This window comes from Cuculus canorus, chromosome 24 (genome assembly GCF_017976375.1).
Source record: "Cuculus canorus isolate bCucCan1 chromosome 24, bCucCan1.pri, whole genome shotgun sequence".
Taxonomy (NCBI): domain Eukaryota; kingdom Metazoa; phylum Chordata; class Aves; order Cuculiformes; family Cuculidae; genus Cuculus; species Cuculus canorus.
Genome location: NC_071424.1, coordinates 3,994,929 through 4,016,104, shown reverse-complemented (window position 1 = coordinate 4,016,104; position 21,176 = coordinate 3,994,929). Strand labels below are relative to the sequence as shown.

At 44.8% G+C, this 21,176-nt stretch overlaps 2 protein-coding genes across 5 annotated transcripts; one reads left to right on the top strand and one right to left on the bottom strand.

The window, feature by feature from the left end:
• The first annotated feature begins 6,588 nt into the window (after positions 1-6,588).
• APOBEC2 (apolipoprotein B mRNA editing enzyme catalytic subunit 2) lies at positions 6,589-16,104 on the top strand. The gene is made up of 3 exons (XM_054087872.1): positions 6,589-6,891; positions 14,375-14,922; positions 15,488-16,104. Exons 1-2 carry the CDS (start codon positions 6,764-6,766, stop codon positions 14,913-14,915), a joined length of 669 nt encoding a protein of 222 aa, XP_053943847.1. The 5' UTR covers positions 6,589-6,763; the 3' UTR covers positions 14,916-14,922; positions 15,488-16,104.
• A 707-nt stretch (positions 16,105-16,811) lies between these two features.
• OARD1 (O-acyl-ADP-ribose deacylase 1) lies at positions 16,812-20,989 on the bottom strand. 4 transcript variants are annotated; one of them, XM_054087539.1, is made up of 6 exons: positions 20,859-20,989; positions 20,051-20,118; positions 19,381-19,525; positions 19,170-19,228; positions 18,701-18,813; positions 16,812-18,370 (listed from the first exon to the last, which is right to left on the bottom strand). In XM_054087539.1, exons 1-6 carry the CDS (start codon positions 20,986-20,988, stop codon positions 18,268-18,270), a joined length of 618 nt encoding a protein of 205 aa, XP_053943514.1. In that variant the 5' UTR covers position 20,989; the 3' UTR covers positions 16,812-18,267. The 4 variants fall into 4 exon arrangements, with proteins under 4 accessions (XP_053943514.1, XP_053943515.1, XP_053943516.1 ...); XM_054087540.1 differs by having other exon boundaries at positions 16,816-18,370; positions 20,855-20,927; XM_054087541.1 differs by lacking the exon at positions 20,859-20,989 and adding an exon at positions 20,816-20,834 and having other exon boundaries at positions 16,816-18,370.
• Positions 20,990-21,176: the final 187 nt, after the last annotated feature.

The window sequence follows — 21,176 nt, the reverse complement described above, 5'->3', positions numbered from 1 at the left end:
TTTGTGTTGGTAAGTGACTGCGGTTCAAACCTGCGACATTTTAATAACATTTCCTAATATAAATATATGGATACACATTTGATCAGCTTTCATAAATTAGATCTCTTTCCCCTTCTTACCTTTTTTTTCTGCAGGTAAAGGAAAACCTGGAATTAAGACTATCAATTTCTTTTGATCTTTTCGTGTTTCCCTCTCCATTTTCCCAGTTGCTGTGACTCGGCTGACTCGTTCTCATCTTGATTTCAGTTCCTTTTCCTTCCAGCAGGCAGCAAAAATATCAAATGTTCCTACACATAACATACATAATGGTTTGAAATCAATTGACAGAGATAAATTCACCAAAGCATCCTCTTCTATTAATATTTAAAGCACCATTTAGTATATTTGCTATTTAAACACATGGACTAAAACTCCTTGCATAAAAATAACTTTAATGACATTCCAAAGTCAGTCATCTAGAAAAGTTCTTAGTTACCTTGTGCAGTGCAGACCAAAATCAGCCCCTGACCGTGCAAATCGAGAGGGGTCCCGGTTTCCCATTAGCGCTGTGTAATGGGGTTTGTGCTCCTGGTCGCGCCATGGCTGGAAGAAGCCACACAAGTCTTGTTTGGATCCATCCCTGTGTTACAAACGGACCATAAGGAATTATAGAAAGGTTTGGGTTGGAAGGGACCTCAGAACCCATCCAGTTCCAACCCCTGCCATGGGCAGGGACACCTCCCACTGGATCAGGGGCTCCAAGCCCCATCCAACCTGGCCTGGAACCCCTCCAGGGATGGGGCAGCCACCACTGCTCTGGGCAACCTGTTCCAGGGCCTCCTCATCCTCACAGGAAAACATTTCTTCCCAAATATCTAACCTCAGTCTTCCCTCTTGCAGCTGAAAACCATTCCCCCTCATCCTCTCCCTGACCCAGAGCCCCTCCCCAGCTTTCCTGGAGACCCTTTCAGCACTGGAAGCTGCTCTACGGTCTCCCTGGAGCCTTCTCTTCTCCAGGCTGAACAACCCCAACTCTCTCAGCCTGTCCTCATACAGGCGGTGCTCTCAGCCCTTGGATCATCTCTGTGTCCTCTTCTGGATTCGCTCCAACAGCTCCGTGTCCTCCGTATGCTGAGGGCTCCAGAACTGGCCACAGGGCTCCAGGTGGGGTCTCACGAGAGCAGAGGGAAAAAACAAGAGAGAGATGTGCTAAAAATCCAAAGCACCAATCTGGTTTGTTAAAACCAGTGATATTGTGCTTCTGAGTGAGAAAAAGGATTTCACTTGAGGTCTGCTGGGCATGAGCTCAGGGGTCTCTTCCCTACCACACACCAGCTTCCTGAGTGGTCCTTTTTTTCCCAGGGGATCCAGAAAAAGTCCTGGTAAGTTTAGCTTGTGCATTAGCGAGGCGGCAGACAGGCTGGATCCCCTTAGCAGGCATGCAAGGTGTTTGTCCATAAATTACCTTGTGGAATGGACGCGATCTCCCAGCTGGTTTCAGGAACATTCATAACCCACGACGGGATGTGTTGCGGTCTACAAGAGTCAAGCGGTGACTCAGACAAAAGGCTGTGCATTAGCGAGAGCTTTCGTGGGGTTGTGGCATTTAGAGCGAGGAGCCACCTCACAGAGCACTGTGTCCAACCATGATCCCTCTCTTTGGACTTCAGCCAGTCTTTCCAGAAAGACGTATTTGATATTAAACTGATCGTTAAGGCTTGATCTTAGCCCAAAGGGCACATCCCCGGCTGCTGGATACACAGTATTTGTACATAAACAAAATCTTCCTGCTTTCAGGCCGGCCTCTTTCCCTAAGCCTTGTCTCATTCAATAATTTACAAGGTGTTCCAGAAAACACTCTGGCTTCAGGAATAAGGAACTTTAATTGATTTGCTGATGTCTGGAGCTATGTTAAAATACAGAGGGAAATGTCCGAGAGGATTTGCTGCTGTGCATGTGTAAACTTCAGAGAGCTGATGACGGGCCAGCAGCTCTCCCCACCACCCCTTCGTTAGCGCGAGGTGATGTGGGATATGAATTCCTGTGGGTTTTAAGCACCTGCAGTATGGTTGGGGCTGACCTTCCCCTTGAATTGCTCCCAATAAAGCTGCAGCAGAAGCTCAGCAGGAAGGAGGTGGTGCTGCTGCTTGGAGCTGTCATGAACTTCCAGTTGGGCTTTGATTAACCGGACAGCCAGCAGCACCTCTTCCCGGCTCCCCGGCAGCGTGGTACTGGGTGTGTGAGGGTTGGGGAGGTCCAGGCTTTAGCTGTGAAGATAAAACAGGCAAGGAGGGGAGAGCATCGCTTATCTCTGCCTCCACCACAGCTCCATTTCAGCCCTGGTGCAGTGGGGAGCTTCCACCCCAAGCAGAGGGATGTGGGTACCGTCCAGGTCAAATCTTTGGGGCTCTGCACAGCCAACACAGTGCTTCCTGCTCCTTCTTTTAAATCCTGGTATTGTGGTCCTGCAGCAGGAAGAGAGGGATGGGTGAGAGCCTGCAGGGGCGAGGGAAGGAAAGCTGCCTCTACACATCACTGTCAGAGTGTTTATTTATTTATCACGTAACGGTAGTTACAGCTGGAAAAAGCAGGAGGGGGATTGCTGCCAGACAATATATCCAGGGAGATGTTTTGTTAGTGCCACCAGCTGTCCCCTTGGAATAGAGAGCAAGTCTGAGCCGTGACTCACACAGCCAGGGTCTTATTTCACTCTCACATCTCTCCAAAAATGTTCCTCCAGCCCGAGAATGCAATAAAAGCCTCCTTTTTCCTAGCAAGGACTTTCGCAGTCAGGTCTCCTCTATTGTCCCTTCTGTGATTGGGAAATGGCAACAGCCAATTAACCTCAGGAAAGTAATTCCTGCTGCAATTAGAGGAACAGCACGCGACCTGCCTGGGAAACAGGTTGAGGGAATACAGTAATGTCTGTGTGAGATCCCTGTTTAAGATGGGGGAAGAAAGCCAATAGACTTTGGTCAGTTGTTCAGAGATGGCTCTAAAGTCAGTGGAGAAACTCTTCTGGATCAGACCTCACCATCCAATGCTCAATCAAAGCCAGAAAGCTTCTCCCAGAACAGGTTGTCGTCTTAAACCTTGCCCTTGCTGGCAGTGCAGACAGGTCTTCACATCTTACTGCAGCTCTGATGCCTTCAAGATCTACTCCGTCCCAATACTTTATCTGGCTCTATTCAGGCATTCTGGTCTCAATGTTGAAAAATCGAAGCCAGATCTGTTAAAACACAGGGAGAGAAACTGCCAGATGTTGCAGGACACATCTGTCAAGGGTTGAACAGCCTTTGACAGGAAAGCTTGGGTCTGTGCCACTGAGATGGAGTCAACTCTACATCCGATCCCATGGGATCCCATGGGGCAAGGTTGTGGTCACTCTTGGAGGTTTCCCCACACAAGAGAAGCAGCTGCTGAAGAGGATTACTTGCAAGGTAAGTAAGAAAGCGTCTGCACCAACCAGTTGTATCCAGGGTGTTGGGGACAAGAAGAGGCCATGGGGTTCTGCTGCAAACGAGCATCGTTTAGCCCTTGCCATGGGAGAGCAAACGGGAAGAGGCAGAGGGCTGATTTTCTTTCTCCCCGTGCAAGACCCGATGTGTGTGTAGACCTCTCGTGCTTGTTCTGTGGCCGAACAGCGATTCTGCTGTGCAGGGCTCTGTGAGCAGAACAAAATTCATGATCCTAAACCATTAGATCAGTGGAGAGAGGGGCAGGGTGCAGGGAAGCCTCAATAAAAGCCGCCGGTTGGCAAGCACGGGGATTTTAGTTAACCTAAGTGCCATTGGGAGGTTCTTTCCTGAGGGTAGTCAGGTGATTTTAGTCAACCTAAGTGCCATTGGGAGGTCCTTACGTGAGGGTAGTCACATCCCAGGCACCTCTCGGCACCTGTGTCCCAACTGAAGGAGCTGATGGAAAAAAAGTTTCCATCACTGGCTTCAGTTCTTCAGCCTGTGCACGCATGCACTTTGGGAGAGGTAGGGTCACTTAAAACCAACTAAACAAAAAGGATCAAAGCTTTCATCCCTATGGTTATAACGCAAAATATTAGATTGACAGCAACTTGGTGGTGTCTCTTTATATTTTTGGCAGAGGCAGACGCTGCAGGGGGGTGGCTCATGACTATTTAGTGCACTGCCCTAGATGGAGCTGTGAAGCAGCTGGGGAAGGGCTGGAGAGAGGTAGAGTCTCAGTGCTACATTCCCGAGATTAGATTAGAGCCTGGCCCTGCAGAGGGGCCAAGCCAGTGAAAGCTAAAGGCTGCAGGAAAGATGGGACCCTGGCCATCAAGAGCTTCCAAAAATAAAGAAAAGTGGGTCAGAGGGACTGAAGAGGGGTCAGAATGCTTCTTTAAACTCTAAGGGTAAGAAGGAAACAAGCTGTCACTCATTAGGAGAGGATTCCCATCCCCAAAAATGCTGCCTGAAATGTCAAAGGTGAGAGTAATTGGACAGGGGAGCTGGAATTTGAGCATAGTTACCATGCAAGAGGAAAACTACTACACCTGCCTTCCAGGAAAGAATTTTAAGCTTAAAAATAAATAAAAGTCTGTACCGTGAAAATGGAAGATATATGTTCCATGGATAGGATGTCTTAGAACTTGTTAAATCCTTGATCACACCGTTGACACAATCCTCTCCACGCCAGCTGTGTCAGTCACCAAATAAACAACTTCTCATCACTAGCAAACAGTGCGGGAGCACAGGGGGCTGCTCAGCCCCCAGAACGACTGCATTTCGGTGTTGTCACTAAGGAGATGCTACACAGGATATGGCAGCATGGAAAAGCGAGCGGTGGTTAGCAAGGGGGCTTGAAAGTGTAGCTAGAATTAATTATCTATGATAATATATTATTTATTAGGATCATAGAATCACGGAATGGTTTGGGTCAGTAGGGACCTTGAAGACCATCCAGTGCCAACCGCCCTTCCATGAGCAGGGAACACCTCCCACTATGATAATAAATTATCTGCCCAATGGCGTAGATTTATTTCCCTTAATGACAGTGCAGGCCCCTCTAAAGTCTCTAAAGAGCTGACTACAACTGTCACAAACACCAAGTTTGGCCTGAAACCAAGTATTCACACCTATTTGATTTCTACGGAACACAGTTTATGCTCCTCTAACTAAGTTTTCCACTAAGTACAGAATGAATACTCAATATTCCTACTTATCCAAGTCTTGATGACATCCAAGTCTTCTGAATTGAGTGTAGAACCCAAGATGCCGAAGATTCGATTTCCAATATGCTTTAGCTAAAACATGAGCTCTGCACAGCCACACATTTTCCATTTACTTTCGCTCTCATGGCACAGCAGGATTAGTCTCTTTGAAAGAGTCCCCAGGTTTTCGTTAGGCTTGACGCACGTGGGATTTATATAAACTTGAAATTATTTAAATTTAGAAGAATTGAAAGAATTCCACATAATTGTGAATTAAAAAAGAGACAACTCCCCCAACCCAAACGCATCAAACTCTTTTCGGAGGTGATGTGAAAGCCACATTATCCCCACACACCCTTCTAAGCTACCAGAGCTGCTTCAAGAAACCCACTTGATACAGCGCCGAGCAAACCAAACATCCCAGGCTCGTGTCAATAAAACCTTTAGAGTCCTTCTCATTTCTGTTTGTATGAAAGGCAGACTGCACACCGACATTAGCTTGGGCAATTCCCATTAAATACCTTCCCAGGATGTCTCCAGCACTCCGTCCTCGACATGCTGCTCCCACTGCATAACCGCACACACTCCACTTCTCCTCACACCTCCACCACAGTCTGTCCCATCCTTTGGCTCCAGCGCAATCGTTGATTCAACATCTGCATCTCCTGCAGCAGCAAAGGTGAAAGAAATGAAGAAAACCTGCAAGAATCGCTTAAACCAAGCAGTTTCCAAATACTCTCACCTAGCTCTGTGATGGGTCCCAGGGTGCCGGGCACTTCTCAAACGTTCAGACAATGGAGATTAAAAACACAGAACCCTGAGCAGATGTTCAGCACACGCATTTGGAACTGCCCTGCACCAGAAATACTGCCCCACTGTCAAATATCAGGCTGACTAAAAAAATCTAGGAGAAGGTTGTGGCTTGCATTTACACCGGTACGATCTTTACACCAACTTCAACAAGCAAGATTTCACCCTATTCAGCTCTTGTTTGCTGTGTTTCTGCATGGATGAGGAGGGTGGAAGGAAAGGTCTCCTGCTCCTTCACATGCTCCTGCTGCAAAGCTCCAGGTGGCCCATGAGGCCAAACCCAGAACAAAAGGGATTTTTCAGTAACCCAAATGGGCACTGCCCCTTTTCCCTCTTGCTGAAGCCAAAACAGTGGTCCTTCAAGGTCAGCAGGATAATAAACTGGCAAAAGAAGGGAGATGGAAAAGCTGCCAGCTCCGCATCTTGCCAGCTTTCTGTCACACTAATGGATAAATAGACACTCATGCTTCCAGGATTTTCCATCCATTGCTTAACCCGCCCACAGCGAAGTCGTCACTTAATTTTAAATTAAAAAGGGAGCAAGAGGGATTGTTAAAAAGACCTAGAGAAAGCAAGGGAAGGCGGCGACACCCGAGAGCCCTAGGTCATCCTACCCCATCCAGCCTCTATCCTTGCTGCTTTGTTCCATATTTAGCTCCCGACAACTGTGCCGAGTGCAGGAACTCCCAAGCTCTGTTTTTCCCTCCTCCTTCTGCTGTCTCCTCTCCCTTAGAGCTCTCAGAAATTGCTTTTTTTTTTCCCCCCCCCATTGTCCATAACTTAATATATTTCCCTATACTTAAGAAGATGGCAGAAAAGCAGGAGGAGCCCAGCAACACCCAGAACGGTGAACCTGACAACGCAGAGGAGGGCGAGGAGAAAAAGAAGAAGAAGTTGAAGCGGGAAGACCTGCCACCATTTGAAATCGTGACAGGGTAAGAGTTTTAGAGATAAATATGAGGGGGCAAGAGAGTGAAGTGCAGGTGGTCACAGGTCTCTGCCTCAGTTCTTAGGTTGGGTAATTAAAGGCAGCATCTTCAGCCAGCGCACTTCTGAATATTCCCAAGTGGTGTAAGAATGGCTTTCAGTATTGGGGGATTTTGTTAAAAGTTTTGCTGAGTTTTATAGAGCACAGATTTTGCTGAGTTTTACAGAGCACAGATTCACACCAAGCAGGCAGATGATTCTGTTTGTCTTCTACGAGTGGGTTTGTTTCTATAGCATTGATTGATCCCCTTACAGCACAAGCAGTCCCACTGCCCTGTGATGGGATCACTTGCCTGATGATACCGGGGTGGAAAGTATTGGCCCTTGATGAGCACTGAACATTGATTTCTTGGTGTGATCAATGGCTCTTGTCCGAAAGTTTCTCTATCTGTGGATTAGAAAAAAAATACCCCTGCTATGGCTGATTTGCTTTATGGACCTACGGGACAGATTTTTCAAGAGAGCTGAAAATCCACATTTTCAAGGGCTCCTCACCCACAGCTGGAAGCTGACTTTCTAAAAAGTCCAGCTTGCAGAAAGGCAGCAAAACAACAGACAGTTTTCAAGTCAACAAAGCAGCAAGCAGCTCCTTTTGCTCTAGTGAGCCTGGCTTTTGAAAAAGGCAGATAAAACAGAGATCTACTACGAAACTGAACTCTGTCAGACATAATTGATGGCTGCAACTAGAAAAAACTCTGTAATCTGCTATCTCCAAGCACTTCAAAACGCTCACTGTAGCAGCAGCAAGATGCCCTGTGTCATCCTTCCCATAGCAGTCACCAAAGCAGTGCTCGCAGCATGTAAACCAAACCCATGATTTCTTCCAGGTGCCTGAATATAAAGCTCAAACCAGACTCTAAAATCCCACTTAGAATCCTTCTGCCTGTGATGTGGTCACTGGTAAGAAAGATTCTGCAAATAAAATCGGGTTGGCATTTCTAAAAAGGATGCATGAAGCAGGACAGCAGCTCTGTCTGATCTCACGCAATTGGGTTAGGTTCCTGCACAGGGGTGAAAACATACATTTTCTTCTTGAAATTGTGTCTGCTCTGAAAAATCACTTCTTGGGGTGGGCGTGTTGAGGTCTCTGGCACACTGAATCATGGGGATATTAGAGGGCTGCTAGAGCAGGGACTGCTAAGAAAAGCACACCCCTCTGCTGGGAACGGAACCAGGACACCAGCATGATTTAGTGGGATGTCCCTGCCCATGGCAGGGGAGTTGGAACTGGATGATCTTTAAGGTCCCTTCCAACCCTAAATATTCTATGATTCTATGATTTACATACCTTAAGCTGATTTTCACTTTCTATATCTTGATACCAAGCAGGATAGAAGTTTAAGGCTCTGAAACAAAAGTATTCAGGCATCTAATGAGGGCTCATAGCGCTGTCAGTATGTGAGTATCCACACTGTCCCCATCACGTGCTTATAAATACCTGGTGAATTCCTGCAGGAATCATGACCAAATCCCCTCTAATTATTTGTTTATGACTAATGTGCTGGCTAGTAAAGGTGAGAATGAGGAAGTACAGCAGAAACTCTGAAGGACCTTGAAAGAGATATAAAAAAATCCAGCAATTTTTACCTTTGGTTAAGTGAGTTCAGGCTGTGCCTCACTCTGCTGTGATCACTGTTTGGATTTCTCTAATTGTTTACAAGTTTTCAGCCAGTAAAGCCAGTTATGTGAATTATGAGAGAACACATAACTGCAATGGTGGAAGTACTTAAATTCAATTACATCGCATTTCAGTTTTAGCCCTTGGATTAGGGACATCTTAAGAGACACAGCCAAGTTTTCAAGCTGTTGCTTATAACTCCAAGGAGCCTGGTTTACACAAAAAGTACTGGGAACCTATTCACTCTGTTTAAGAACATTAACCTCTTTTTTGTCAACATTTGGCTCAACCAGTCCTGGATAAATACAAGCCCCATCTGTGTACGTTTCATGACATTTAAGTAGACTCATTTATTTACTCTTTCCCCAGGGTGTAAAAAGGAGGCTCCTCCTAGCAGAGAGAAATCCTTGATTCCTTTTACCACTGATCATTATACACTTCCTCTATTCAATGAACGTGTTTCTTTGTGAATAGCTGTCCAAGAGCAAGCAAGGGGACACACTTTTATCAGCTCAAATAGCCTGAGATAATTGTATTAATAATCCCTGAACAAATATTTAAATCTAAAGTCTATGTCCTACCACTTTACAGCATCTTTTAGATAATCCCACATTTTTATTCTCTCATCAGAAGCCCTCACTCTGTGCCCACCCAGCAGCCAGTAGTGCTGGGGTCTCGCCAAGCAGCCACTGTTTTCCTCCAGCCTAAATTAAAGGTGCATTGTTGGTTCGGTCTGGAACCATTCCTACAGACAGGCTTCTGCCTTAAAGTTTCAACCTTTTTCCTCCTGATATGATCTAACAGACAGCAAAACACTTAGCTACCCAGGACAAACCCTTCGATAAATTAGGTTTGAGGCATTTAGACAACCCCTAAAAATCACTGCTTAGTGAGGATCTTCAAAGTAGTAGAAGAACGATAATTTCAACTTTTCTCTTCCAAGCTGTGTGACCTCCTGCGTCCTCTTGTTGGAGCAGGTGATGAGTAAGAGCATTGTGACAGTTCAGTGCCTGTAAACAACTTTTAAAAGAACCTTTCATGTACGTAAAAGTTACCTGCAAGCCTTACACTGAATATGATGCCTTTACTGAAAGGGTAAATGACAAGAAAATGTGACTAATTGCAGGAAAAAAAAACCCAAAACCAGAAAAACAATTAGCCTAGTCACTCAAATATCTGATATTTGTACATTCTAATAGATTGTGAAATCACATTCAAGATGGCACAACTTTTATGTTCAGCATTTATAGCAGTACAGCTTCCTGTATAAGAAAATATGAGAATGGAAGTCGCACCTCCTAGGCATATTTTGCTAGAATTATCTTTCCTCAATGTTGGAACAAAGGAAAAAAGGGTAAAATAGAGATAATATTAATATTTGTACACTACCTGTCATTCAAAGATGGGAAAATGGGCTTGCTAGGAATTTGTCATTGACTCAGAAATAGGCTGTTTGAAACTAGACTTGAGTTTCCAAAGAAGTTGGCTTACTCAGCCGCAGCAGTTCACACGGCTTTTTCAGGGATATGTTTTGATGCTCACTTGTTTGCGAAGAGTTCTAATCTACCAAAATCAACAAGACAATTACGATACTTCCCTTTGCAACTAGTTACGAGGGTCATCGGCCAAGCATGCTGTAACTCAGAGGTGAGATTATGCAGCGTAGAGAATTGAAGTATGCATGGAGTGTTGAGGGACATATGGTTTGTTCTTGCCCAGTCATTCATTGCTTATTCACTTGCTACGGGGCTTTGCAGTTACTCACAAGACTGGAGACACCTTGCCCAAGTCCCCACTGCTGGGCAGAGCCACATAGCAAGGACTCAGCCAAACCCTGTCAGGAACAGAAGTTTACAACTTGCACTTGTGCCGAAATGTCCTCCCAGCTCTGGTTTCTGTGGGATTACGCTGATCCTCACTAAGTAGCAAAAACAGCTCACTGGCTGCCTGTGTATCCATGACCCTCAGATTTTCCAAGCGCAGTCAGCCACTTATAGGCTTGGAAATTCCTTTAGCTTTGTTTGTACTGTTTATCAGAAACTTATTAATTAAGCTGATGCACATTCCATGTTGCTAGGAGGACAGATTTAGGTGAACATCCCAGATAATCCTAGTTAGATACCAAGATGATAAGCAATAAAATCCATCTAGAAGACCTGATTAAATACACCTCTGAGTCAATGCATCCTGGAGGAGATGGCTGCTATTTGAACAGTCCATCGAAACACGCAGACTCCATCTCGCCACTGATGGAACCGCTTCTCAGTCAAGAGAGATAAATCAGGAACAAGTGACTCTGATGTGCTGCATTTAAATTCATGACATTCCTTTAAAGCGACTTATTGTAGCCTTACAAACCTAGCTGGGAAACAAGGCAACGGGTGGCTTGTGTCAGACCCAACATAGCTGGACTCCAAAGAAATCATTAATTAAAGAATCGTTAACCAAAGAACCACTCATTATCTAGGATATAAAGCAGGAAAAGCACTATTCTCTGAAGCATGTGATTTCTTTTTTTTGTCTCAAAGAACAAGAGAAAGGTGTTCAGGGAATGAGGGGCACTATGCGAAACTGGAGTCTGATCATGCTCTTAAATAAATCAGTATAAGTCCCATAATTGATGTGAAAGCAAATAAGGCTCATTTAAACGGGTAACTTTAAGTTACCTAACGTAAGGGAACAGAGGTCAAGATGTTAAGAAAAAGAAATTAAAATAATCCTTCTGGGTAGTTTAGGATTTGTGCATGTTTCCCTTACTTAGGCTTGTGCAAACTCCAAGCAAACCACAGAAGCACAGACCTAACCATACCCAAACAGCATGATTCATTCGTTCATTAATCAAAATAAAAGTCTGTGTCCGCACTACTGCTTCCCACCCCTCATTAATACACTGCCAGCTAAAACAGTAATAGCACGGAAGGCTCCCAGATGGGCTTTTCCATCGTTTAAGTCCTGTCTTGTGCAGATCTCCTCTAAGTAGAATTGAACAATGTAAGGCTTTCATTATATCATTTAAGCAGCAGCTGAAATTCTGCTTCTAGTAAAATTTTTAAAGCTGAACTTGTTCTCTAAGCTTCCACTGTCACGAATTGGTATGTGAAAAGAATTGCAGTGGTCCCAGACTGACAGCAACAATGGATATTCCAGTGCAGATGCTATTCCCTGAATGAAATCGTACATCCTTTTGCATTTGCAAGACTAATGATGTGCCTCTCTCTCTGCACAAAGCACAACTGCGCCAACCCAGCCACATCAGCTCTCCCACCATTTGGCTGGTACAGCACGCTGATATTCCAAATGAAGTTAGAATATCAGTTGGAATATTTTAGAGATCACACTGTAAAATCACACTGTTGGGAAATCCAGACCAGAAGTGGGAACTCTAACTCCAAGCCTTTTACTGCAAAATCGTGTAGCTGGCCCAAACAGACCCTCAATACTACTGTAGTATCATATAAAATTAAATAGAGTGTCCTTTTCTGTTTTAATGTTCTCAAAAGCCAAAACTGCCAAAGGACTTTGGCAGCAAGAAAATTCCTGGCTGCATTAAGACTAGTATGGAATATACACCCAGCAAAGAGGAATTTCTGAAACTTTGTAAGTGGAATTAAACATTTGTGGAAAATTGTATTTAAACTTTTAAAATAACACAGCCAAGGCAGCTTGACAATAGCTGTAATTTACTGAGTTAAGTGTTTAGAGAGCACACCATTTTCAATTCTTTTTCCAAGCAAAGAGCCATTTGTTTACAGTACATAATGTAATATTTGCAGCTGGTTATTACATGAAGAACTACCAAATGTCTGTTCCCTGGCCTTTCTGCTCAGACATTCACACTCCAGTCCCTCTGATAGCATAGAATATTGTGCTATTTGGGGCTTTCATGAAGTCCTAGCAAAGCCTTATCTGTTGCACACTATAGGAAGACATCTGCTAATTTTAAGAGGCATCAGATCCAGCTCTTCATGGACAGCCCCGATTCCTGCCCTGCCACTATCTCACACTTTCACTGTGGTCCATATCATTTTCTCCCACGAGCGAACTGAGAGCAAACTCACCTGTGGTTCCCACATTACTAAGTGAGCATAACGTACCGATCTTGATTCTCTTCCCTCTTTTCCATACCCTTCCCATCCACCCTCTTTGGAGACAGCTTGTGAGACATTGCATCACAAATATTTCCTTCCCCTCAGCACAGTGATTCTTTGCCACTTACTCCAACAGCCTTATGGCTCTCCCCAATTAAAATTTCCACGAGTGTGAGAATCTATCCTGACCTTTGTGCAGGAAACCCCCTGGAGAGACCTGACATTATCATCTGACTGCAGATGAGACAGGGATGGATAAAACATTTGCTGTTTTACAAAGATTCATTATTATCTCGATGGGAATATCAAGGTTATAGGTCTACCTAAAGCTCAGATGAGAGGAATACAATTTGCCAGAAGATTAGCAGTGTCTAATAAATAAAATGTTGTGTTACTGCTTTTCATTATTTCACTTTGGCTACTCTGTGCAGCCTTCACTCCCATCCTCGGAAGCATTTAGAGTGGCTGCAGGAAAGCTGGGGAGGGGCTCTTTATCAGGGATTGCAGGGATAGGATGAGAGGGAACGGTTTGAAGCTGAAAGAGGGAAGACTGAGGTTAGATAATTGGGAAGAAATTTTTTCCTGTGAGGGTGGGGAGGCCCTGGAACAGGTTGCCCAGAGCAGTGGTGGCTGCCCCATCCCTGGAAATGTTCAAGGCCAGGTTGGATGGGGCTTGGAGCCCCTGAGCCAGTGGGAGGTGTCCCTGCCCATGGTAGGGAGTGGAACTATATGGGCTTTGAGGGCCCTTCCAGCCCAAATCTATGATTCAATGATGCAGCTTTCCTTTTCCACCTCTTTAGTCAGCAACACGTAAAAGCTACACATAGAATTCCACAGGACTAACCTTAACTTCCCTAAATAACAGCAGACTACTTACTTTGAGTGAGAGAGGACTGGAAACACATTAGTCACTGCAATGATTCACTTTGGATGATACTCATTTAGAAACGCAGATGGGAAGAGGTGCACAACATTAAAAAAAAAAGTATCTGAAGTTTATCAGAAGGATCTCTGAGACAGCTATCAAATTTCAGTGGGAAATATACTTTTTCATAGTGAAGTTAGATTTGATCTCAGACATTTTATTAAGCCAAAGTCACAAGATAATCCTGCTGACTATTAGTATTCAATTGATACAGGAAAAGTAAAACTAGAACACATAAGAACTGTAACTTGTTAGTCACGCCTTTGCTCAGAGGAAATCCAGACTGCAAAAGCACTGGGGGTAAAATATTAATTAGCAATGCTAAAGTTATCATCCTAACAATTTAGGAAAATAGATCCTGCAGATTCATAGTGCAACGCCATAGTGAAAAAATTATATTAATGGCCTAGAAAACAGTAGAACAGTTTGATCTATAGGTGTATTAAGACTGGGAAAATGCCAATTGCTGTCCAACAGTAAATACATTGCAGTAGAAAGTTCCTTTTCAAATACCTCAATATAGACACTGGAAATTCCCAGTATAAGTTTGTTAAAATTAAGAGGAAAACTAGTACTGAGAACAGGCTTGGAAGCTTCACCACAGGGCAAAACTAGCTGAGTATCTTGTAATTGTTAGTATATTTTTATCTTCCTACTAAAACGCATCTCACTTTAATACACAGAGAAATACAGCCATTGTAGACACAGCAACTTGCCCCAGATCATGCAGGAACTACACTAGTGCTGTAGCCCTTTATTATCTGACTCTGAGATGCTTCTCTCCTTTCTCCTCTCCATAGGGAGCGCCTCCCAGCCATATTTTTCAAATTCCAGTTCAGGAATGTGGAATACAGCTCAGGCAGGAACAAAACCTTCCTGTGTTATGTTCTCGAGACCCAAGGCAGAGAGTCAGTGACTTCCCGGGGTTACCTGGAAGATGAGCATGCGGCTGCCCATGCAGAAATGGCTTTCTTCAACACGATCTTACCAAAGTGTGAATCGAGCCTCCGCTACAATGTCACCTGGTACGTCTCCTCCAGCCCCTGTGTGACCTGTGCCGACCGGATTACTGAGACCCTCAAGAAGAACAAGAACCTGCGCCTGACGATCATGGTAGGGCGTCTCTTCATGTGGGAAGAGCCAGAAATGCAGGCTGCCCTGAAAAAAATGAAGTCAGCTGGCTGCAAGCTGAGGATTATGAAGCCTCAAGACTTTGAGTATGTCTGGCAGAACTTTGTGGAACAGGAGGAAGGAGAGGAAGCAAAGGCTTTCGTGCCATGGGAGGACATTCAAGAGAACTTCCAGTATTACGAGGAAAAGCTGGCTGAGATTTTGCAGTGAAGCTCACGTGAGTGGGGACTTCCACTTGGTCACTTATCTCCTTGTATTACAGACTCCTTTTTCAGGTTGTTATAGGCACAACCCAGAGCCAATTTCAGTGGCTCTTACTGTCATATGTACCTGGCTGGGTTTGCCTGTCCCCAACTAGTGAAAATAATCCTAAGCAGAACCTTACCCTTCAGGGGCAGCAACACTGCAGTGGGCTCCTCTGCAGCAGATCCCCAAGGGATTTAGAGCTGGTGGGTTTTTTTCCTTCTCAGAGTAAACAATTCTAGGAATAAAGAATAAAAATGTACAAGGATCACTACGTGCAACAAGAACACTTCATTGTTCCCCATATCCATGATATTCAGGACATGCGTGTAAGCAGTAAGAAGAATGTAGAAAAAAGGGGATTTCACCCCCCAACCCAAAGCCTAGCCCTCTAGGAAAAAAAACAAACACTGAAGGAAATCACAGTTATCACTGCAGAATTCTCTTTTTCTTTTTAAGGAGTACTAAAGAGTCCCCTATTTAAGCCATAAAACACGAGGTATTTGAAGCTTGTAACATCTCTCTCCTTCCTTCCCCAGGACCAATTCAGAAAAGGTCTATTAAGAGAGATTTGACAGACCTTACCATCTGGGACACTCCTGTTTTCCATAGCTTTGATTCCAGCCGGATGGAGCATCAACTCCTGGAAGACTAGGCCCTGAGGGACTACAACACAGATCTTTGGCGTTTGGAATGTTTTCGGTTTATTTTGTTTCTCCCCCTGAAACAAACCCATGCTGCTCCTGCTGACAGGGAAAGAGAAGGTGATGTACCGTGCAGTTCAAGCCCTGAATAAAAAGGATCATAGTGGACCTACAGGAAAGACTGCAGGCCTCCCAAACTGGGATTATGAGAAAAGATCTTAGAACAAAGCTGCCAATTAGGTAAATCCATTTAGAAAGTCCCTACTTCATAAATAGTGAAAAGAAAAGGGGTTGAGATGGGAAAAAAAAAAGTTTCCTTTCTCTGTCCTCCTCAGTAATCAGAGCTGTGATTCAAATTAGGGCTAACTTGTTCATTCGAAATTATGATGGAGTCCTAAGTACTTGATTTCAAATACGTCAAATACCTTCTCCCCCTGTTCAACGATGTTTGCGATATAAAACTGGGAAACGCAAAGTGAAATAAAACTGGAAGTCACTGCAAAACCTATAGCTCTGTTTATTCCTTCTTCTCCATTTGCAAGAGGTCCTAAATTTAATCTGACAAGTGAGACATCCTGGGACAGCTACGGATGAAATATTTCATCGCTGAAGTGCAGCATGATGAGAAGGGAGAATTACTATACGCCAGAAAAATTTCTAGAGTACATACAAGTGTGGGAGACAGAGAGAATATGGGCATATCACTTTCCACACAAACCAAGCTGTGGACCAGATAGGGTCACAGGGATGCTCAGCAGCTACAAAACAGTGTCCTGGTTTAGCCTCAGCTGGAAACCGAGCACTGCACAGCCACTTGCTTACTCCTTCTCCCTCAGTGAGTACAGGGATAGGATGAGGGGGAACAGTTTGAAGCTGAAAGAGGGGAGATTGAGATGAGATCTTAGCAAGAAATATTCTCCTGTGAGGGTGGGGAGGCCCTGGCCCAGGTTGCCCAGAGCAGTGGTGGCTGCCCCATCCCTGGAGGGGTTCAAGGCCAGGTTGGATGGGGCTTGGAGCCCCTGATGCAGTGGGAGGTACCCCACTGTTCTTCCAAACCAAGTTCTCCACCTTGGTTTCTCCCACAGTGTCACAAGCTGGAACAGCGCTAGACCCAAACACATAAAACTGCTGACCGCACCACCTCTTACCTCTGTCAGCTGCACTAAATCCTGGCATAAATTTTCAAAGCAGATAAAAACAAGTGGCAATGACAACACCTTTGCGGAACCACTGTGCATTTAATCTCTCTGCCACTAGATTTAAAAGATAAACATAAATAAGTGTAAGGACTAAATCAACAAGCAGTCTTGATGTCCACTCCTGATGAGCTCAATACTCCCAAGTTTTTACTTCTCTTACTGAGTTTATTTTTTTTTCCAGTCATGTATTTAGCTACAGTAATCATCCACCAAAACCAGGGTTTACAAAGGATGGTCAAAAGAGAGAGTAATAATACGAAACTCTTAAAGACAGAAACTTGATTTGCAGATCTGCATCAGTAAAGAAACCCACAATGCAGAGAACAGAAAATGCTCCACCTGTTCAGTACACAGTGAAAACCAATTATGTTATGCTACAAACTTCAGCTTATAGTCCATCTTTTAGATTTATTCAATGTATCTGGCATTTTTCTGGGCATTCACTACAAGAGAAGTCAAGAAGATTTATTATTATGGGAGGCTGGGGAAAACCAAACATAAAGAAATGTGGAGAACACAATATTCTTCAGTACTGGAACCAAACTTTGAAAAAATCAAGCATTTACCAATGATTCGATGAACTCAGTGTTACTGATTTGCTCTTGGTATAGGTGACATCAAACACCAACCTACACAGAACAGCTAAACTACAAACGCAAAAAGAAATATGAGAAACAAACCTTGAACTCCATGCTGACATTTAAAGCACATCTGTCATTCAGATGTGTGGATTCTCAAACACCAGGTTCTGCAGCCTATACCAATTACATGGTATAAAATGCATTATCCACCTCCAGCATTCCCTTCAAACCCCAGCTTTCCTTTGGAATACAGTCACGACACAGAGTATGTTTATCAAGAAGGACCATGTAGTGATCTGACAGCAGGGTACTGAAGAACTATTTATTTAATGGTTACAGCATGATTCTTCCTGAGTACAATCTCATAATAAAAAAAATTCTACGTGTTGCCAGAAGGTGGAAACTAAATGCCTAATCCTGTAAGGAACTGAGTCAGTGAACTGTATGCCACATAGGAACACCGCAGAACTTCAAAAAATAAACAGTGACAGGGCTGCACAGCTCACCGTTATCAACCGTAATGACAAACCAACAAATACCTAGGCTACAGACAGCTCCAGTTTCACTCTGCACAGGAACTGTCACTTCAAGGAGGAGCTGCAGTGCAGTCAGGTGCTCCGTGGAGGACCAGTGACATCTGGTGGCTTACTGGGATAAACTGGTAACTGCCAGCCAGTTACCACAACACTCTGCTGCCTCAACAGCCTCCCTGAAAGCTACATCCCAAATTAGCAGCTCAGGAGCCTTTTTTTGCTGTCCTTGTTGTTAAAAGCCCACTGCCCCTGCCAAGACAAGAGTGAGCTATGCTCAGACAAAGAATGTGCTCAGCATGCAGTTTGCCCCCTCATCAGTTCACATATTTATTTCCAGGGCAATGGGGCTCTCTTTATTTAGCTCACAGAGTGTAAACTGTGATCTTTATATCTGTGCCTTCAAACACTTCCTCAAGTATTGCTGAAACTTTATTCCAATCCAGGCGATCAAGTCCACATCCAATCCTGAAAAATAAGACATCAACACAGTGGTAAGGGCCTCTTGTGGAGCACTCGATGAACAACCCTTCAGGCAGCTACAATTTTATGTGGCACTAGCTCAGCACACCATAAATCCACATAGTACAGTTAAAGTAAGGAGAGAACCAAGGCTGTATGTTTTGCTTACATTTAAGCACTGGGAAATTCAAGTTTCATTTACACAATTGAACAGAAGAGTTAAATAGAAGAGAAGTGGATACTTGAACTCTTATTTCATGGCAGGTATCACTCCTCTAATATGCTTCCATGCCATAAACACTGAAGTATTCACACTGCATTAACTAATTTTCTTACCTAGGCATGGAAATGTCAGTAACGCCATTGTTCAGACAGTGAGTTTTCATGGCTTCTAAACTCTTTCGCATATCCTCATATGTCGGTTTGTGAGAAACCTTCTTCTTTGTAATCTAAACATAAATGGAAAAGGTCAGTTCTGCCTTTGGCATCACCACTGCAACCTTGTCCGTTATTAAAAATATGCATTCCACTACACTCTGTAACTCCATTCCCAGACTTGCTACTGTGAAGGGGAAAAGAACTAAGTCTCACAGCTTAAAGCAGCAGAATTTGGCAGCTAGTTCTGTTAATTCAAGTTTAAATGTAGATACACAAGAGAGCTCTCCTTAGCTGGGAGTTTTTGATCAATACATCTCACAGCTCGTGTAGAGCAGCACACTCAAAACCTCACAAGTATTACAGTGCTCATCACCTTATCTAACTCAGTTTAGTTACAGGGAAGCACTGAGTGATATCTCACTCTTACCAGGTAGTAAATGTATCGGTCCTCTCTTTGGAGAACTGCGACTTCTCCGGTCTTCTTTTCTAAAGTGAAGAAACAAAGAAGGTATTTTTAAAACAGTTAGCCTCCACTACATAATGCCCTCTGCGCCCAAAGTAGCTTGGAATACCCTTTCTGCTGGAAATCAAGGTTTTCCCTTCAGCTCCTGCATGTCCACCCCAGGGTTATCACTCACGTTGATCCAACAGCTCTTGCACGCCTCCAAACTTTTTCTTAAAAAGAACAGCTATGCCTGCACCCATGCGACAGTCCTCGCTGATGCAATGAGCCAAGGCATCCGTCTGGGGGCAGGAGAAAAGGTCCCCCTTAACACACTTGATCTGGAAAACACAAACCAGAAAGACGATTAAGAGTATGCCCAGAGCACAGACTGAGATAACACACTACTCAGACAGCAGGGAATCTGGCAAGCCTGAGCAGTAAAGTGCCTAAACATACAGTTCAAAATGCAATTCAAAACTAAACGAGTTAGCATGAATTATAGACTCAATAGATAGATAACCATCTTTTCTATAAGATCAGCTACAATTATCACATGCCAGCTTAGCAGGGCTAAGAAAGGAAAATTATGTAATAGCACAATTGTATTAGCACACCTCTTCTGCACGCTATCTGTATCTGCATTGGATATCCCCAGATATTTAGTTAGCTCTGTGCTGGCGTACAGCATCTGCATCACCGATACAAGCACGAAAACTAAAGAAATACAGCAATATCAGCCACTTTCCTCTAAAAAGTTACACAGGGCAGCAAGCTCCCATGTTTATTAAACTTCTAGTAACAGGAAGGCCACTTCACAGAGACCACATCACAGCAATAGCCCACATAAACCATTTTCTACGCACTCTCTCCTCCTGATCCGTGGAAGAGTGGGAGGCCATGGTAACGTGGGCTATGTTGAAGACTCCTCCAGCTGGAAAGATGACAGAGAGAAAGAAAGTTATTAGGAATCCCAAACTAGGCAATAACCTGCTGTGCCAGAAGGCGCAAGGCTGAGCCTATTTTATGGGACAGCTAGGACAAGAAGGATAGCCTGTGGGAATTACAGAACAGTTTGGGCTAGAAGGGACCTTAAAGATCATCCATTCCAACCCCAGCAATGGGCAGAAACATCTCCCACTAGATCAGGCTGCCTGAGACCCATCCAACCTGGCCTTGAACACCTCCAGGGACGGGGCAGCTACAACTTCGCTGGGCAACCTGATCCAGTGCCTCACCACCGTCATGGAGAAGAAATTCTTCCTTATGTCTAACCTAAATATGCCCCTCTGCAGTTTATACACGTTGCCCCTCATCCTATCACTAAAAGCCTTTGTGAACAGCCCCTCCCCAGCTTTCTTGTAGCTTCCAAGCCGCAAAGGAGAGGGGGCACTCCTGAAAAGCGTGGTACAAGCTTTCCCTGCTGCAGTTCCACGAGGTGCCAGGAGGCTCCAGCCCAGGGTCACCTCACAGCTATCATCCCCAGGCCTTCCCCTCCTCCTCCTCCCCATCACCCCTTCTCCTTCAGGACCCACACCCGCAGGGGCGGTGGGAAGAACGATCCGCCGGGCCGGGGTTCGCAGTACCAAGAGTCTCCCCAGCGCTCCCCACATCACCCAGCCCACAACAACCCTCCCCAAGCTCCGCCACTTGTCGCCTCAGCGTCACACCAACATGGCGGCCACCCCCTCAGCGTCACACCAACATGGCTGCCTCCACGCGCCGCTCTAGGCAGCCCGGCGGACCCCCTCCTCTCTATGGTGCCCGCCCAGAACATTCCTCCCGCCGATACAGCCCCGCGCATACGCAAGACGCTCGGAAAAAAGGGGCGGGACCTCGACTGGCGCATGCGCATTACGGGCAGCAGGTGCCCCCAGAGGTGCGCGAAAGGCTTTAGGCGCATGCGCAAAAGCCGCGAATAGGCAGGGAGGTGACTGGGCGGAGCCTAGAAGTGAGGATGGGCGTAGTCGGTGGGGGCGTGACCGGCTCCGC

What these genes read in the sequence shown, in the direction of transcription:
- OARD1 (XM_054087539.1), bottom strand. Translation starts at nt 20,988, where the DNA reads ATGCGCGGGGCTGTATCGGCGGGAGGAATGTTCTGGGCGGGCACCATA. An exon ending in GCTGAGGGGGTGGCCGCCAT is followed by an intron (nt 20,119 to 20,858) that starts GTTGGTGTGACG and finishes TCATCTTTCCAG; the next exon opens with CTGGAGGAGTCTTCAACATA. An exon ending in ACCGATACATTTACTACCTG is followed by an intron (nt 18,814 to 19,169) that starts GTAAGAGTGAGA and finishes ATTTATGTTTAG; the next exon opens with ATTACAAAGAAGAAGGTTTC.
- APOBEC2 (XM_054087872.1), top strand. Translation starts at nt 6,764, where the DNA reads ATGGCAGAAAAGCAGGAGGAGCCCAGCAACACCCAGAACGGTGAACCT. An exon ending in CCATTTGAAATCGTGACAGG is followed by an intron (nt 6,892 to 14,374) that starts GTAAGAGTTTTA and finishes TCCTCTCCATAG; the next exon opens with GGAGCGCCTCCCAGCCATAT.